Raw genomic sequence first — 18,224 nt, 5'->3', positions numbered from 1 at the left:
GGTGTGGTCTCTGTGAGTTATTGACCTGTCGGTCGTCTGGTGGAATGAAGGTCGCACTTGGAAAGAAAATCGACATAATAGAGATAAAGAACAAGAGCCTCGTCATTGTGTCACCTCTCCGTAAGTGAGTCCGTAAGACAAGAGCTATTCCGATGGAAAAATTCAAACACTTTTATAATTCAAATCGCCTATAGCTTGCAGAATGAGTTAACGAAAAGAAGTTAACCAACAGCTGGTGTTTCAATGGTTATTATCACTATAACGTGTCAAGAGTGTGGAAATTGGTAGCGCGACTGGATGAGTCGACAATTTCATTGAATTTTACCAACAGAGAAAAAATGTCTCATCTCTCCCGATGTGTTAATTGAGGTCGTTCGGAGGATATAATAAGACTGAAGTAGCTAAATGTAAATTTGTTACACAACGCCCTTCCATCTCCCGCAGACAGAAATATTTGGTTTTCTCATTACATTCATTTCTGCTAGTCACACCTCTTTTTGGCTGCTGCAATCAGTTGTTGAGACACAGCACCAATAGGACTATTCAAAGTCGCTTTGTCAAGAGCATCGATTGAACAGGCAGGTGTATATAAGGGATGGCGATAGACAGGAGGGAGCGGAATGGCTTGTCAAACCTCAACCGGAATTCGCCAGCATTTACCTGCGTTTCCCATCTTTTCACTTTGCATAAAAATGTGTAAAAATCAGACACAAACTTCGATAAATGATGCTTCTAAAATTCTATTTGAGCCGACACGATTAAAGTTCCCCACATATTACAATCACCGAATTATTGAATAACATAACAACACAAGAATCAAAATTAAGTTTAAACGAATCAGCAAAACAAATTCTTTGCCAGTTGGCACATCAATTACTCGCAGCTTTCGAACCCGAACTGTCATGTGATCGATAGAAATCTAACCAGATCATTCATAATCATAATAGGCCTTTTTTTTCTTAAAATTTATGCGCAGACGACGTAGCCGGCCGGTAAGCACGGAGCCACGTTTGCTCCCGTCGGGTCCAGGATCACCGTACTGGTGACAGTCGCCCCGATAAACGAATAGGATGTCACCGTGGTGGACGCCACAATACCACCGCCAAAGAAGCGCTTGTCTCTGTTGGCTTGGTCTTTCTCGGCCAGTGATGCGACTGGGCCAGCACCAGCAACATCTTTGGAGGAAATCAAATTGTCCAGACTCTGCTGGACTGATGGCGCTTGACGGGCTTCTCGGACCCCATCCAACGATGGAAGAGCCGTCGGCACCAATCTGGACAAAATAAAAAACAAAACAAATTGGAATGAATCGATACAATGAATATAAAATTTAAAACAATTAAATTAATAAAATATTATTCTGAATTACAGTAATCATTTTAAAAATTTAAGTTAAAGTGAAAAAGAGAAATTAGCTGAGTAATAATTTTGATTTACTTGAGCGTTTCCGATGGAGCGATGATGGGGAACTGATTGTCTTCCGAATCTTCGATTTCGCGTTTCTTGCGGCCGGCGCAGGTTGGCGACGGGACGGCCACTAAATTATTGGACGGGACGCAAAGGACGATGGAGGCCAGAGTGGTCACGGTCGACGTCAGAGTGAAGGTGGCTGTTTTGAAGAAGGGATTGTTGACTGTGCTGCTGTAGAAGAATCGGCCGCCATTCTTGAAGGCCTTGATAGCGCTGATCCTCGACTGGGTGTCTGGATACTCGACATGTTCATTTTCATCCGCAGGAACGAAATCGGCCTGGCCGTTGACTTCCTCATTCTGATATTAATCATTGAATAATATTATATTAAGTCTAGATGCAAAATAGATTTGAAAGTATAGACTTGCCTGTGGCACATAGACGACGGGTCTGGACGGTCTAAACTGCTGGCGACGGAATGCGTACGAAGGTTTGCTGGCCGGAATTTCTTCCGGTTGGAAATCGTCGTACGGATGTGACAGCTGATGGTAATTATCCATCGGCGACCACCAGACCAATCCTCTGGGCCTGGCCCGCAGGAATTGCTGCTGGGACACGACGACGAGAGCCGACACCAGAAAAATCAATGCCAATTTCATCTATATAAAGAACATCAAATTTAATTAAATTAGAATTAAATATTGTTTGAAAATTTTTTGATATACCTTGTTGAATGGTGGATGTAAGAAAAGAGACTTGTTTCTCGCTGGACAGACGGATGCTGGATGCTGGAAATCGAGTCGATTGGCCGTTCTTATATACACCGGAGACTCTCCTGTGAAAAACATTCCGAATTTGATTTAGTGGTGAAGCTGCAGGAGTCGGTTGTACTACACGCAAGTTCGTGCAGCGCGCGTTTCCTTTAAAAAAAAATAAAAATGCTAATTGAAATCAATTTGGGACCCCCCTGAAAAAAAAAAACAAAACGCAGAGGGAGGCGTATAGGTGGGTACGAATGCCAGGAAGGTTAATTTTGGCCTGGAGGTTAATATCCGTATCTAGGTAAAATACCACCGAGCGGAGTCAATTTAAAAGTCAATTTACCGGCGTATTTCATTAACGCCCCAGAGTACGTGCGCCAAAAAAAAATCAGCGTCGACACCCGGTAGAATTTGGTATATATCAGAAATATACTTCAGGTACACAAGTTCGGAAAAAAAATCTGAAAACGGAATAAACGCCTCTGGGCAGGAGGCGAGGTTGTATTCCTTCCATTCGACTGGGTGAGTGATACGACAGTAATTGTTAAGACTGATAAGTATAGAGGATGACCAAAGAAAACAAAGAGTCGGTCTGTATATCTATTTGAATGGGCCGGCCACACGGCCTTGCCCAGCATTTGAACATGTTGTCGGACGGGCGAAATCGTAAACATGTCCGATTGTGTTTCAATGTGTACACACAGAAACAGCGCGTAGATATACTTGGATCGTGTAATTTACAGCATCCTGGATCGTCCATCGTCGTTCCGGGTGGTGAAACAACATCCTCTGGCAGGGAAACAAATGACCTTTTTACAACAAAATAAATTCGAATATCAGCAGATGATGTACGCAACAGCAAGAAAAGTTTGTGTGTACTCATCGTTGCGCATCTAAATGTTGTGTTTAACCCGGCAAACAAAGAAAAGTCGTAAATCAAATAGACGATCCCAGCAGCACCCAGGATCCATTAAAATAATAATACCAGTATAGAATGGATGTACATAGTAAAGGAGGCGGATGAACTCAGATGGATACGACGCACTAACGAATGTGTCGGTGGCCGTTTGGGTGATGACACGATGTTAGTCGACACGAAATAACTGTGACTGCTGTCGTTATAAGACCGGTTAAGACTCAAACGGAAACAATAAGAAACGCTCTAATGCGCTTTTGATTACGAATGGATAATGCCGTTTAATACTGTTGATATTATTGCAAAATGTTTATAACCACCGGAATTATGTTTAAAAAAGTGACACAGCACATTAATATGTGATAAAGGAATAAATGATTAACAGACAACGTAGCCGGATGGCAAACAGACAGCCACATTCATTCCTGTCGGGTCCAGTAGAACTGTGCTCGTCACAGTTGCTCCTATAAACGAATAGGACGTCAAAGTGGTGGACGCCGCGTAACCACCGCCAAACAATCGCTCCTCTCTCGGTGCTAATGGCTGCTGTTGACTCTCCTTGGACGGAATGGCCGGCTCAGAAGTTTGAATCACTTCTTCCAAGGACGAAACTAATTTGAGCAAATCATTTGGCTTATTATTCCTTTTGATGGTGTGGCTGGCTAATGACATCACGCGGGATTCACGCGTCGGCTGGAGCGCGTCCGCCGACACTGGCAGGATCGTCGGGATTACTCTGAAAATTAAGTTGAAGTGAAATCATAGAATTGGCGATTAAAATTGATATTCATTTGAAAAAAATTTAAAAAATATGATGCAAGTATAATACGATTTATACTTGAGCGTTTCCGATGGAGCGATGGGGAATTGATTGATGTCTGCCGAATCTTCGATTTCACGTTTCTTGCGGCCGGCGCAAGCTGGCGCCGGAACGGCCGCTAAATTATTAGCCGGGACGCAGAGGATGACAGAGCCGAGGGTGGTGACGGTCGACGTGACGGTAAAAGTGGCCGTTTTGTAGAAAGGGTTGTTGATGGTGCTGCTGTAGATGAATCGGCCGCCGTTGTTCTTGTTGAAGCCTTTGAACCACTTGATCCTCGACTGGATGTCGGAGTATTCATCCAGGTACTCGCCATCGTCCTCTTCGCTGTTGTTTTGTATGTCGTCCTCCTCTGCAGTGAATGTCAGGTCCTCATTCTGAACGAATATTTCACCAATGAAATTTATAATTAAAGAAAATCGAAAATTAAAAACTTATCCAATTACTAGAGGCAAATAAGTGACTGAGACGGATGGTCGATTCTTCCGGCGGAAGGAATGCGGAGTTATTTTCGAAGGGATTTCGTGGATTTCGTCTTGGTGCTGATTGTCGAAGATGGGCTGGTAATTGGCAAGGACGGGCTTGTTGTAGGGCGAGTAGGGCGTCAACCAGACGAGGCCCCTCGTCGGCCTCGGTGGTGACATCCGGTGGAATTGCTGGTGGGAAATGGCGACGGCGATAGTCGCCACCAGGAAGATGAAAACGGACTTCATCTCTTATGTCTGGTCAACATTAAATACGGTTGTTGCAGCGAATTCAATAGGAAATTACTAGATTAAAGTCATACCTTGGCAATGTCGAGTTTTGCGCGGAGAATGTTTGTTGCGCCACTGCAAACTGCTGGATGAGGAGAAACACGGAATGATGGGTCTTATATACACATTTTTTTGTCAATTTTATATTACGACCTCACATAATTAGATCTATAACTGAGTATTTACTATTGTCACTAATGTAACGTTACATTAGTTGTATGTAATTATGACTATTATTGCTATATGTGTTATCGATTCGGAGTGCGTCGTTGGTTAATGTTAACGACCAACATAACGGGAGTTATGTATAAAAACTTGGAGACACTTAGACTGGCAATATAAGGAACATGAAAGTCGGTGCAATAACTAAATGATGTTGTACATAATGAAAACTTTATTTACTTTTCGTTTTACCGTTTGATGAACTTATAATTGCCATCATGATCGCCCACCGTTTTAATGGTATAGAAACAAATTAACCAGTACAGATCTCATCATTCTTGCTTGAATAACATATTGTATTTAAAATTGAATCCAATAACCCAAAGCATTTACTACTGAAAGTAGGATAGCATACACGAATACTGCCAACATTTGAAATAGAATCGAAAGCCTAGACTGTCCTGTGACAGTATAGTAGACTCTCGCTCAATATAAGAATCGTTATTTAAAAAATGGTGCCGGTGGTAGATGGTCGCAACAGGTATTAGGCCAAATAGATTTTCGTGCGTCGCTTATCCAGTGGCAGGGCAAACAACGTAGCCAGCCGGCAAACAGGCAACGCACTGTGGCACATTAGCCATAGCTACAGCTTGACACTGAGCAGCTGGTGGAGGATTTAGAAGATTACGCGTGACTGTAGAAACCGCGGTAAAAAACGAAAATGTGGTAATAGTCGATTTGACGACAAACTGATCCCTATTGGCGAACAGAAATCGTTTCTCCCTTGGATGCTGCCCCATCATTGTCGACATGTCACTGAAGGTTAACTCTTCGTCGTCTTTTGATGAAGAAAGTTGTTCGTAGCTCGGTTCAATCAAGGTTGGAATCAATCTAGAATTAAAAGACAGCATACAAGTGAATTATATAGCAGTCACATTTGATTAGGTATCACGCGGGGATTTATTATAAATATGTGTGTTTTAAATTTATACTTTTCGGGTGTTGAAGGAAAAATCCAGGATTGGTTGTTGTTTTTTAAAAAGGTAGGCATGCTGGCATCAGCAGGTATATCGCCTTCACTCCTCTTGCGACGGCAAGCTACTCCAGCCGCATTATTCGCCAATTGAAGTGACGGAACACAATTGACAATGGAAGTGAGGGACACGGATGACGTCACGGTGAACGTGGCCGTTTTGAAAAAAGGATTGGTATACGTCCCGCTAGTGGCGAATAAATTGTACAAAAAACGGGCGTTATTCGCCTGCTCGTTCGAATCTCCTTTCGAAGATGACAGATTCGTCCAACTTGAACTTTTGACCCTTGACTCGGTGTCTGGAAAGATCTGCTGCTGTGTGTCCGTGATTTGTTCATCGTTGGGCGATGCAATCAAATCACGATAAATATTTTCATTCTGAACGAAAGAATATCAATAAATGTTTATGATGGCATAAATGTATAGGCCGATGTTCTATAATCAAATGAATGGCAATAATAATGAACCATTATCCTACTTGCGACGAGTAGATTTCCGGAGTGAATCGTGGCTTGGAGTAGTAAATAACCAATGGTTGACGGTATTTGTTAATGATGCTGGGGTGCTGAGGTGAGTACGGCCCCATCCAATAAGTCATTTCTCTTGGCTGGTTTTGGAAATACTGGTGACTGGCGACGATGAAAATCGACCCGAACAAAAATATCACGAATTTCATCTGCATCAACAAGAAACACATTTTTTAAGTCCCAATGTAAAATATATCGAGGATTCTCAAATACCTTAATTTAAGTGAGTACAAGCTGAACGAAAATTTACCTTCAGCTCGCACAGAATTGTCCGACAGTTGCGTTATTCGGATGTTACTGATCGACAGATATACCAACCCTCAGCAAAAGCGAGACTATATATACCCAATGCCCACGTGCCTAATGTTATCCAATTTCGGCTTTGGGTACAATGTTTCTTTAGAATTGATTTACTATAGTTTGACAGCGTGGCCAGTAGAAAACCTTATTTCAGATGAATAATAACGTAAAAAAAATCAATGACGTGAACGAATCCAATAAAATTTTCAAATAGCTACAAACTGCACAAATTAAATGCAACATTGTGAAGCAGCGGGTTTTACGCTGCATCCTTGGCGTATTCGGAATTTTCCCCAACTACAGTTCAACCCCCTTAACACAGTAAGAAGGTTTATGCGGGGGTTTTTTTACATGACGAAGAGAAAAATATGTTTCTATATTTAGAAATGAAAACAGCACTTAGATATGCATGATAGTGTGCGCGCGTCCATAAAGCATGAATCTATCAACACGCTTCAATAACATTGTACTTCAATAATAAAAATGTCTGTTATGAAAACATCACCAAAACTTGATGTAGGATGCAAAATACTGCGAATCTATCAGGAATTTATTTGGTTAATTTTTAACATTTCGTATGTTTTGTATTTGATTTTTTTTTTTAGTTGAAATTAATCAGCAAGCAAGAAGCTTTGAATCTTTCGATTAATATTACAATTTATATGCCGGATGCCGGATCTAAGATCAGCACAGTGCTCGCCGGAATAGCGGGTCACTGTTATGTAGACACCGCTATTCGGCTGCCAACAAATTGCTTCTACCTATAATTATTCGTCTGATCCTGCTGAGGTGACATTTTAACAGTGGCAACAGCTTCTTTTTCTTCTCTAGAGCCAAGTAAATTGATATTGATGGTTGTCAGCGAGAAGTTGATGGTGGTCATTATCCGACAACCAAAGAACCTTCGGAACCAATCTATAGCCTAACAATAATTTCCAAGAGATTTTGAGGAAATTAAGATCAAACCAAGTAACCAACAAATTTTTGTTGCGCCAGCACTGTGTTGGATGGCGAGAAAAACGGAAATGACGGGTCTTATACTATGTATAAAAATATTTTTCTTTCTGTTATTACTATAGTTCAAAATTTTATATCTCTGTTTATGTTTAGTTTATGTCTGTAGTTACTATAGTAATAACAAAAATTAATTGTATTTATTATCCGTTTGATAATGCGAATTGTATCCTGCAAACAATTTTTAATTGTCAGCTAGCTCTAATAATGAAAAGACCCATCACAATAAGATTATCAAGCCAAGACTCAAGGCTTGATCCAAGAAAGGGGCCTGGGGGTTTTTATTTCGGCGTATTGTTTTCGGTTTAAAACTAATTTTCTGCGAGTTTCGTGCAAATTTTTATTTGATCGTGTCTGTGGTAGGGGGGGGGGCGCATGTGTAACTTGATGAGACAAATATTAGATATTAAAATTATTCCCGAATTATTCTGATCCGTTCATCCGTTTCGCGGCTTTGAGGGAGGTCGATTTTTAATCATTTCTATCGATATCTTAAGCTAATTAGAATATTAGTGTCGTCTGCTTGACTGCTTTGTGCTTTCGTTTTATTCACCAGTTTCGAAAAAAAAATAATACAAAATGTGGTCGTCATGTTGGGTTTATGGAACAGGTGAAAACACACTCCATCTTGGGCTCTTGGCAAATTGGCAGGTAAATTAAACTGAGAATACGAATCGAATGATTGTGGGAGCTTAAATAGAAGAGTGAACCTTTTCCAAATTGGTGAAATGTTAGTTTCTGACTGGCATTCATCATGTAAGTCCCTTGTCGATGGATGGCAGTAACGTTTGCACTAAATGTAACCTTTTCATTCATGTGCAGATCTGAGGCCAGAGCCAGCCATCATAACAACAAGTTATGCAAGTTTTGCTCGTGCTGGACCTGTCATCACTCATCAGCAACAACTTCATGGTCATCACTTGGGTAATGATTTTTGTAATTTTTATAAACCAGTTCCCTGCTTGATATTTTAATGATGCAGGTCTTGCACAATTAGAGTGTGATACATGGAAACCTTAAACCCTGTTTATTAGCAATTAGGATTATACCCATTGTCTCATTTTAACTTGCATTTTAAACTTTTCTTTTTACTGTCAATATTTTTCGTAAAAGCCATTTTTCATTTTTTATTTAGATAAACAGCATCACTCTTGATTGGAGAAAACTACTGATGCCGGCCGGGTTACGTACGTCTTCTTCCCCCTTCTTCAAATGTCCTCGTGTACACTTCATGTGAGTGTGGGTGTATTCACGAGGACCCCCTTTCTCCTATCCCGCCTGGTGTAGTCAACTAATCGGATCTCTGCGGATGGAGCACCTGTGGTTACCTGGCCATATTCCCTAGGCTTAAAGGTAGGAAAAACATTGATCTCTATTCTTCCATTTGGACAATTTTGGGGGAGTTGATTATAAATCTTTGGTACGGAGTGCCATTATTCCTGAGCTAGGTGGTTGACTGGGAACTGTTTCTCTTGGCGTTTTTGTTCATACAGTCAGGGTTTATTCAAAATCTAAATTTGTCGAACGACTGCAGATCAGGCTTGTTTTGTACCTCAAAATAATTGAATTCAAAATTATTTGAACTTGAACATTTTTATGATAAAGAGGATCCTGCCGCCACACCGGCACTTCCTCGTTGATATTTATTTTTTTGTTGTGCATACTTTGCTCTGCATTTCTTTGTCTATTTACTTGGTTGATATTTTCTATTTTAATTTTTCCAATAGAAATCATAAAACACTTTTGAGCTCAAACTAATGCTGGGATAACTTGTATTTAAGCAGAAATTCAATCCATTTGTGGACCAAGGAGACCATCACCCAAGTAAATTTGCATAACAGGAATTCAAATTAATAACAGAGAATCAGCTTGCTGGCGTACAGCTTGGTAATTGTCTTGCAGAATTTTTCGGATCGCTGTGTGTAAAAACCTTGACATGTTTCTTGCCAGCAGCCAATTAAATATAGGCTAAGATATTAAGCGCAGACAATATAACCGGCTGGCAAACAGACGGCTACATTTTTCGATGTCGGGTCTAAGATGACGGTGCTCGTCAGAGTTGCTCCGACAAAAGAGTAGAGAGTCAATGTCGTAGAGGCCGCTATACCGGTGCCAAACAACCTCTTCTCCCTATAATTATTTGGCTGCTGCTGATCCTCTGCTTGAAATGGCAGTGCTTGAACAGCTGTAATGCCTTCATCTTTTGAGCTAAGCAAATCGTGTGGGTTCTCGGTGGGTAGTTGCTGGTGGCCATTATCCGACGACCAAAGGACCGTCGGTGCCAATCTATAACAATATCATTTACAACCAGGTTTAACATATAAGAGCTTTAAGGATATTTTGAAGGAAAATCATTTTACTTGAGTGTTTCCGACGGAGCGATGGGGAATTGCTGATGCTGGTCTTCTGGGTCCTCGCTATCACGTTTCCTGCGTCCGTTGCAAGTTGGTGCTGGATTGGCCGCTAAATTGTTGGCCGGCACGCAACGGACGATGGAGCCGACGGTGGTGACGGTGGAACTAACCGTGAACGTGGCCGTTTTATAGAAAGGATTGTTGAGCGTGGTGCCGTAAAAGAATCGCCCTTGAGCGTCGTTGAAGCCAGCATTGATTCTTCCCATAGTGTCTTGATATTCATCGCTCGTCTCGACGGCGTTCTCTCGACTGCCTTCTGACAAGTCTCCGTTCTGAAAGAAATTCAAGTCAATTGAACAGCGCAGCAGCAGGTGCTAATTTGCCAAGTTAGATCCTGTGGAAAACGAAGCTTAAGAATACCTGCAACGAGTAGAGGAACGAAGGTGTTGGCCGGATGGGTCTTGAGAAGCGGAAGAAAGGGACGTCGTGACGGACAACGTCCGAGTCGTAATAGAGCGGTTGGTATTTGTTGACGAAGGACGAGTAGGACGTCATCCAAGGCATCAATCTCGTCTTCTGCAATTGCTGACAGTGAGAGACGACCACGAAAGCGAACACGAAAACTAGAGCGAACCTCATCTGTAGATGCGCCAAATTTGAAATGAAATTCAGACACAATTATTTCCTATTTGATCTTATACTATTTAGAATATCGGGTTGAAATGTTTTGACGTTGATAATACCTTGGAATAAGAAGAACAGATATGCTTGCTTGTTGCCTCGACGATTGATGGGGATGACTATACTTTTAAACCTACGGAACGGGCTGCTTATATAGTCCTAGCTGCTTCCCTTTCAACCCAGCACATTCTTTAGTTATTGAAATTCAGTTCAATTCCGAAAGTGCAATGAGTCTTGAAATCTAATATTTTTCAGTGGCTTAATCTGACGGCTGAAAATTCATTTCAAGTGCAGACAATTTGTGTTTTAGACTTAACAAACGAACTGTAGACCTCGTATAGGCTACACCGCAAGACGAACTTTTTGGGCTGTCCATTAAAGTCGATAATAGGTGCGGATGGGTTTTCTCATTCAACAGCAATAAAAGTTCCGAGAAGTTGAGCTTCATTTGGCATCTGTCGATTTTCCCTTGCCTGAATAATCGCGCAGGTAAAAAAGTCCACATCAAGTTGGGCAACTCAAAATAAATAAATTTCCAGCAGGGACGTCCGTTGCGTCATTAATGAGGCGTGAGACTATCCCATCTTTTCTATTAGCCTCGCTAGACTATTCCCGTTTGGTGCTTTCATTGTCCTGGCCCTTCCCTTGTATTTTGTGAGTTAGTAATTCTATAAGCGTCATGGTCGAATTCTTGTTAAATGGTCGTGTTATATATAGAAGGTCGGACAGGCAGTATGCAAACAACATAGAGCGGAAAATCTATGAATAGAAATGGTTCCAGTTGTATTAGATGGGAATACATTTCATGGACTTTATTTTTTTTTTGTGAACTGTTCACGGTCGCATAACACCAGAAATCGTGGGAACGGCGGCATTTATTGTTATTGGATAAACACTCGATATGCAAAGACACTTAAATAGGCTAGACACCGATATTTATATGGTAAGAGAATCCAATTTTCTATAATCGAATGAAAGAAATTCGCATTTTCTTCATGACGTAAGGAATTAAATCAATCTACACATCACCTAGCTATACAAAACCATATTTGCTGTTAATTCATGTTGAGCAAACGACGAATTCGCTTGGGCGACAATACAAAGCACGAAAGTAGGCCAGCAAAATTGCTTTAGTAACCACCAAGCTGTTTAGCACAACGGAATACACTGTTTTGGTGGCCACAAACGGATAGTAAAATCGCTCCTGCATTTTCGGATAGTCTTCATTCCCTGGCGTCGAATCATCTCTCCCAATAATGACGTCGTCCTTAGACGAAGAAATAAAGTCAGGATCGTCCAACAGGTGGCGAGATCCTCGCTCCAGATGACCAACATCTGCAGGGAGGATCGTCATCAACGGTCTGTGATTGGAAATGAATCAGATTTTTTGTTCAAATTTCTATCAATCAAAATGGAAAACACTGGATCGACTGACTGTTGAGGATCGGTGGGTTCGATGGGATTCTCTCGGGACGATTGTTCAGAAAAATCCTGCAGGATTTCTCTTTTTTTCCTGCGTTTGCAAATGACCGAGATCGAGGCCAAGTTGACAAATCTGTCGACATTGAGGCAAGTCTGGACACTTATGACGTCCTGCGTCGTCGTGATGGTTATCGTGGCCGTCTTAAAGAAATGATTGTGCTGATAGCCATAGAACAAGAACCGGAGATTCGATCGGTTGATTATTCGCTCATCTTCCATCCCGTCGTTGATGCCAATGTGGCGAATTTCCGAACCAACGAGGCCCTGTTCAAATTATCCCAAATTAATAACTTGGCATTATTATTACACAATATTAAATGCATATACTGTAATCTGTTGTCTCGGTGTTGCAGCCTTGTCGTTAATAAAATCGTAGGGATTTGGACGGGGGGCGTGCTGGTGATGCTGCGATGGATTTGGAAGCCAAAACGGCTGTCGCCGATCCTGCTGGAATTGCTGATGAGAAACAATGGCGAAAGCGGACACGAATACAAGCCAGACAAACATAACGATCTACAAATTTGTTGCAAATAAATAAGGATTTTTGTGGCTAATAAATATTCAAATGCAATAAATAGGACTGAAAAAATACTGGGAAATAAAAGTTGTTGTTCAGCCGCTGGATGGATTCCGTCTAGTGATGGCGACAGCAGGTTCTCGGTTATTTATATACTGGAACTTTTCAATGCACACTTGAATTGAGTTAATTGAGACACTTAGATGAGGTTGCAGTATGTTTCCTATATACTTGAAATGCTTTCCGCTTTTGTCATTTCACGACACACTCCAGCGAATACAACCAGACACAATTATACGTACGAGGAAAAATGAGACATTTTGAATTTCAGCTCAAATAGGAGGAACTGTACGTCCTTATACACAATTAACACCGATGTTTGTGTATTATTGTTATCGTTAACAGTAACGTATTACATAAAACTGGACTCAGCATCATATAACAGCTTTTGGTGTCGGCCAATATACGAGACTTGCAAGTATCAACCCTAATTTTATTTCAGATTGTTATAATGTTTCAATACATTTTCATGTTATAAATGTTTTAATACATTTCCCGGCGTCGATGCGCTTCCGGCTAAAGCACAGCAGTGACATTTCGAAAGGATTCTTATTTGGCAATCGGTTTGGAGTAATATAATTCCGCGAATTAAAAACTGAATGAGTTGGAATCGTGAATTTTGTTTTTCGGTTGTTTGTTGCGCCACTGCAAACTATTGAATGGCGAGACCCGCGTGAAAAAGAGTCCTATATGTGTGCCCGTTTTATTGTTTAATTTTTTGTCGGTTTTGTTTGCGTCTAGAGCTCTTCTTAATATTAGTAGAGTATTTACTATCGGATATACCCCGTATAACGGTTAAAAATAGCATTAATAGGTTATCGATTCGGAGTACGCCGGTTATTGTTCACGACCATGACGCAGGGAACTCATTCTGAGAATTTGGAGACGTTAAAGCTATGGCGACAGGGAAAACGAAAAGTTCAGTTCTTCGAGACATTTAATCATTGCTCCTTTTATACTGTGTATACTGTATATAGTCTTTACACTTTGTGGCAGCTTTTTTATTGATGTAAAGATTAGAATGAGGAGTCCTTATGGGCGTGCATGCATGAGTGGAATTATTATGTGCCGAATAACAAGATACATATAACAAGTGCGACCCCAAGTTTAAATTGAGGGGGAAATATAAGTTGTTTAAAAATCGCGCCATTTTTTGGCTCATTCAAATCTTTTGATGAAACGAATTCCGACTTAAACTTTTTTAAAAATCCAGACTGAATTATAACAATAATACATTTACATTTCTTCACCCGAACAGCGACGAATTCTTTTACTCCATGCAAACGGGTATTTCGCTGGGGCGACAGACGAGGTTATATCCATATGCAAGTGAAATTTTCTTTAGGGTAGTGAAGGTGTTGACCAGAAACGTCACAACTGTTGTGGTCGCCACTAAATAATACAATCGTTTCTCCCTTTTCGGATACTCTTCTAAGCCTGGCTCATCTTGGTCCATCACAATGACGTCATCTTTAGAGGAAGAAATGAATAAGTCGGGATCGTACAGGAGGTGGCGATTCCTCCGTTCCATCTGCACGTCACCAGGAAGAGTTGTCATCACCACTCTGTTAAATAGAATTCAATCATGCATCACGATAGATATTTTTTATAAAATATTAATTGACTTATTACTGTTCAGGATCGGAGGGTTCGATGGAAATTGGATCTTCAACTGCTGACGACTCCTGGAGGACTCCTCGTTTCTTTCTTGGTGAATGGGTGCAAACATTTGACATGGACCAGCCAAAATTGGCAAACTGCGTCGCCGGGATGCAACTCTGCGATGTTGTTACGTTGATTGTCGTTGTGACGACTAACGTCACCGTCTTCTGATGAGGATTGTAGTACTGTGGGTATTGTTGGTATTGTTTGAATTGGCCAAACAGGTATCCAACATCCAGCGCGTTTTTCAGCTTCCATTTGTTATTTAGTCGACCTTGCGGATCACCGCCGAGCTCCTAATTAAATGACATTTTAACGCTAAATTATTCTCAAATGACTCAAAGTGTTGGGTGTACTGGCAACGGCTGGGTCGGCTGTGTAAATATGTTGCCATCACGAAACCGATTGGCTTCATACGGAATCACCTGGTGCCGGAGATAATCTGGTGACGGATAAGGAAGCCAATGCATCGGCCTCTGAAACTTTTGATGAGACGCAATAGCCAAGGCAGGTAGGAAAATCAATGCCAACATAACTGCAGATTAACTTTGACAAAATTAGTGACAAACAAACTTAATTCAATAGTAACTGAAATCAGACCGAGAAGTTGTTGCTCCGGCCGTCAAATGACGAGAAGCGACACAGGCTCTTCTTTATATGTGTAAGTTGGGTGCTCTGTTATTTCTTTGGTAGGATGTTTACACACGGAAATAGCAGGTAAAAGTTGCAAACGAGGATAATAGCGAATAATTGAAATTCAGTTGGTTGAATTTCAAAGCTTGTTATAAGGGTCTTTAAGCTCAATCATCGATACATGACGAGCAGTTTATTTACTCGTACGACTCAACGGTTTCTACTCAAATTAGGGTTTCTCCATGGAAGAGTTGACAACCAAATTGCTGGGATTCAAATAGATTTCTGATTGCCAGTCTGGAACATTTTTATTTTAAGGACAAAATTACTTGAGAAGAAATTCAGTTTGATGCTTACCTGATATATGTCCACAGTGATGTTATAAAATTTAGCCTTAATTTTAATTAATTAGTTTCTTATTATTTATAAACGTGTTAAAAAACCATGTTTTTTTTTTCTTTTTTTCTAGGAAGAGTTGCTGAAACCAATTCCCCACCCTCGTTTTTGTTTTTGTTACCAGGGTGACACGATTTTCCTTTTTGCAAGTTTGTTAGGAAGTTTAACAAGCGTGCACGCTTGTTAATAAGATTTAATTTAATAAGACGTCTTTATCTGTGACGAGAGAATGGCATGAACTCCCTCGGGATCGGGAATCGTGATTCGTGAACAATTTTAACAAAAATATTTCGTGCCCAAATTATTTACATGTTGCAATGCTGTACCCCCTCGTTTCGCAACCCTCTCTCCACACACACTCACCCCCTTGTTTCAAATCTTCTCCCTCTTTGTTCTAGAGTTCTAGAATTCTAGAAAACTGTACTTGGCTGTTGCTGTTGACTACTTCGCGCCATATTGATATTGTCAGTTTCTCTCCTACCCTCTCATCTTACAGACGTCGAACATCAAGGGCAAAGCAATGCCGGCATCATTTCAGAAAAATTCAGGAAGTGCTTTTAAGCAACAGCCATCACCAACAAAACTTCAATTATTCTTCGTTATTGGAGCAATTATGATTTTAATTAGAATCTATTTACACGTTTCAAACAGTGTAAGTTATTTCTTTTGATCTGGTGTTTGTTCCTTCCGTGAACTGAAAATTTTTACATTTCACTTTTGTCTATATAGGTGAAAGAGTTTGTCTATGACTACACAGACTGTATCAGCCAAGAGAATCCTTCCTTCTCATGTGCGGAAATCTTGGAAATGGATACAACCAAAGCTTGCACTTGTGTCATTCCATTACAATTGCCGGAAGCTTTTGAAGTAAATTTCAGTATTCATCTAACTTAATCAGATCTAAAATTATATCTGTTTTCAGGGTGATGTGGACATCTTTTATGGCTTGAGTAATTTTTACCAAAACCACCATCAATATGTCAAGTCAAGGGACGATCAACAGTTGCTGGGAGCTCTTGGTCCTGTCTCAAATACATGTGAGCCCTTTGCCCGTTATCCTGATCAGAACAACATGGGTATGACTAAACAAGTAGTGCCCTGTGGTGCCATAGCCAACAGTTTTTTCGATGGTATTTCCTGTTTATTTTGTACTCCAAGACATGGATGTAATGTACGAATCTCCTTCATAGATATCCTGAATCTATTGAAGAAAGATGGTAACCCTGTTCCTGTTCTCAACACTGGGATTGCTTCCCCATCTGAGAAAAAGAAATTTAGGAACCCACCGAACAGCCAGACCAACCTCAGTGAAGGTAACATTCAATTTTAAGTGTGGCGATATTTGGTATCTTCAACATTGTTTTCACCCATTTATTTTTAAATAGTGTACAAGGATTATGTCAAGCCACCAAACTGGAGAAAGAACATTTGGGAGCTCGACCCTAGTAATCCTGATAACAATGGTCTGCAAAACGAAGATTTGATTGTTTGGATGACGACTGCTGCTCTCCCGAACTTCCGCAAGTTGTACCGCCGCCTAAACCGTACTACCGAAGGCTACAATTTTGGACTGCAAGCCGGAAATTATACTCTTCACGTGGAATACAGTAAGCACAATTATGTCAAAACTTGATTAGACTTTGAAGATAGTTAGCTCGCCATTTTAGGGCTGATTAGTTCCCGCTATTTTTAACGACGTCTTCCTTTTCTGCAATAGATTACCCTGTTCATTCGTTCGGCGGCAGGAAGAGTTTCATCATTTTGACGACGTCATTCATGGGTGGCAAAAATCGTTTCCACGGCATCAATTTGATCGTTGTGTGCTGCATTGGTATCGTTGTGGGCTGCATTGGTATCGTTGTGGGCTGCATTGGTATTCTCCTAGACGTAATTGATTTACTAATTCGTTTCCTCGGCATCAGTTTTATCGTTGGTGGCTGCATTGGTATTCTCCTAGACGTAGTTTTTGATTTACTAATCAAACGTTATGCTCTGTTGAATCGCAGCAATAAGGAAATGGCCAACGTGACTCCTCGTTCACCTATCCAGTGCGTCTAAACAAAATTGTCTTGGTCGGCTATCTGCCTGAGATGGGAACTCAAACTTGGGTGTCCGTGGTTTCGTTTTCGTTAGTTCGGCCGGCGTTTTCCCTTCTTTTCTCTATCTCTATTTCCTTTTGCCTGAATGTCTTTTCTATGTTACTTTTCATTCTCTAACTGTAACTTCATTTTTAAAATTGATTCACTTTAAAAAACACAGAAACACAGCAATTTTGACTGTCTTAATTTACATTCACTAATGTATTGAATTGAGGCATCAATAGATTGCGCGCATTTTAACTTGCATGTGGTTTTCATTGATTTTCGTCTGCATTTATGTATGTTCATTCAATATTGAAATACCATTTTGTTATTTCCATATTTAAAAATTTTTATGGGCGAATTGGAATATTATTGAAGGCGAAATTTAACCTTGGATGCTGTTGCTTAATTCTTAGCCAAAATGTTATAACTCGGAAAATCCACTTTTGGGGGGATTTTGGTCAATTTGTTGTCATTTGCGAATTTTGCCCATTTGTGCGGTAGGTTGATAATGAAATCCACAGTGAGTTCGTCTGCTTGGAATTTATTCATTGTTTTTTTTTTTGCAGGCATGACGACCACCTGATGAAATCAAAAGTAAATTTGGAGTTTTGGACCTCGTTTCTGGATTCCGTTCACTCATTTTCCGGTAAGATAAAC

The 18,224-nt window shown here is 40.6% G+C and overlaps 7 protein-coding genes across 10 annotated transcripts; 1 reads left to right on the top strand and 6 right to left on the bottom strand.

Annotated features, from left to right (window-relative positions):
* Window positions 1-724: 724 nt before the first annotated feature.
* LOC124205686 lies at window positions 725-2,273 on the bottom strand. The gene is made up of 4 exons (XM_046603159.1): window positions 2,136-2,273; window positions 1,839-2,069; window positions 1,438-1,769; window positions 725-1,273 (listed from the first exon to the last, which is right to left on the bottom strand). Exons 1-4 carry the CDS (start codon window positions 2,256-2,258, stop codon window positions 967-969), a joined length of 993 nt encoding a protein of 330 aa, XP_046459115.1. The 5' UTR covers window positions 2,259-2,273; the 3' UTR covers window positions 725-966.
* Window positions 2,274-3,348: 1,075 nt separating this feature from the next.
* On the bottom strand, window positions 3,349-4,755 carry LOC124205687. The gene is made up of 4 exons (XM_046603160.1): window positions 4,695-4,755; window positions 4,354-4,629; window positions 3,926-4,284; window positions 3,349-3,823 (listed from the first exon to the last, which is right to left on the bottom strand). The coding sequence occupies exons 2-4, from the start codon at window positions 4,618-4,620 to the stop codon at window positions 3,466-3,468; spliced, it is 984 nt and encodes a 327-aa protein (XP_046459116.1). The 5' UTR covers window positions 4,621-4,629; window positions 4,695-4,755; the 3' UTR covers window positions 3,349-3,465.
* Window positions 4,756-5,155: 400 nt separating this feature from the next.
* On the bottom strand, window positions 5,156-6,699 carry LOC124205684. Of its 2 annotated transcripts, none has more exons than XM_046603157.1 (4): window positions 6,635-6,699; window positions 6,336-6,533; window positions 5,817-6,235; window positions 5,156-5,715 (listed from the first exon to the last, which is right to left on the bottom strand). In XM_046603157.1, exons 2-4 carry the CDS (start codon window positions 6,531-6,533, stop codon window positions 5,397-5,399), a joined length of 936 nt encoding a protein of 311 aa, XP_046459113.1. In that variant the 5' UTR covers window positions 6,635-6,699; the 3' UTR covers window positions 5,156-5,396. The 2 variants fall into 2 exon arrangements, with proteins under 2 accessions (XP_046459113.1, XP_046459114.1); XM_046603158.1 differs by having other exon boundaries at window positions 5,160-5,715; window positions 6,598-6,699.
* A 2,756-nt stretch (window positions 6,700-9,455) lies between these two features.
* Window positions 9,456-10,859, bottom strand: LOC124205683. The gene is made up of 4 exons (XM_046603156.1): window positions 10,796-10,859; window positions 10,473-10,691; window positions 10,059-10,384; window positions 9,456-9,984 (listed from the first exon to the last, which is right to left on the bottom strand). Exons 2-4 carry the CDS (start codon window positions 10,689-10,691, stop codon window positions 9,675-9,677), a joined length of 855 nt encoding a protein of 284 aa, XP_046459112.1. The 5' UTR covers window positions 10,796-10,859; the 3' UTR covers window positions 9,456-9,674.
* A 739-nt stretch (window positions 10,860-11,598) lies between these two features.
* Window positions 11,599-12,987, bottom strand: LOC124205682. The gene is made up of 4 exons (XM_046603155.1): window positions 12,808-12,987; window positions 12,543-12,728; window positions 12,169-12,479; window positions 11,599-12,094 (listed from the first exon to the last, which is right to left on the bottom strand). Exons 2-4 carry the CDS (start codon window positions 12,720-12,722, stop codon window positions 11,794-11,796), a joined length of 792 nt encoding a protein of 263 aa, XP_046459111.1. The 5' UTR covers window positions 12,723-12,728; window positions 12,808-12,987; the 3' UTR covers window positions 11,599-11,793.
* An 850-nt stretch (window positions 12,988-13,837) lies between these two features.
* LOC124205681 lies at window positions 13,838-15,562 on the bottom strand. Of its 3 annotated transcripts, none has more exons than XM_046603154.1 (5): window positions 15,445-15,562; window positions 15,055-15,384; window positions 14,880-14,989; window positions 14,425-14,750; window positions 13,838-14,357 (listed from the first exon to the last, which is right to left on the bottom strand). In XM_046603154.1, the coding sequence occupies exons 3-5, from the start codon at window positions 14,985-14,987 to the stop codon at window positions 14,063-14,065; spliced, it is 729 nt and encodes a 242-aa protein (XP_046459110.1). In that variant the 5' UTR covers window positions 14,988-14,989; window positions 15,055-15,384; window positions 15,445-15,562; the 3' UTR covers window positions 13,838-14,062. The 3 variants fall into 3 exon arrangements, with proteins under 3 accessions (XP_046459110.1, XP_046459108.1, XP_046459109.1); XM_046603152.1 differs by having other exon boundaries at window positions 14,811-14,989; window positions 15,445-15,522; XM_046603153.1 differs by lacking the exons at window positions 15,055-15,384; window positions 15,445-15,562 and having other exon boundaries at window positions 14,811-15,000.
* A 352-nt stretch (window positions 15,563-15,914) lies between these two features.
* On the top strand, window positions 15,915-17,826 carry LOC124205680 (cell cycle control protein 50A-like). Its single transcript, XM_046603151.1, has 6 exons — window positions 15,915-16,135; window positions 16,213-16,350; window positions 16,406-16,613; window positions 16,674-16,796; window positions 16,869-17,090; window positions 17,201-17,826. The coding sequence occupies exons 1-6, from the start codon at window positions 16,004-16,006 to the stop codon at window positions 17,539-17,541; spliced, it is 1,164 nt and encodes a 387-aa protein (XP_046459107.1). The 5' UTR covers window positions 15,915-16,003; the 3' UTR covers window positions 17,542-17,826.
* Window positions 17,827-18,224: the final 398 nt, after the last annotated feature.

This window comes from Daphnia pulex, chromosome 10 (assembly GCF_021134715.1).
Source record: "Daphnia pulex isolate KAP4 chromosome 10, ASM2113471v1".
In the NCBI taxonomy this organism is placed as follows: domain Eukaryota; kingdom Metazoa; phylum Arthropoda; class Branchiopoda; order Diplostraca; family Daphniidae; genus Daphnia; species Daphnia pulex.
Note: the sequence above shows the minus strand (reverse complement) of the source record. Positions and strands in the feature narration are given on the sequence as shown.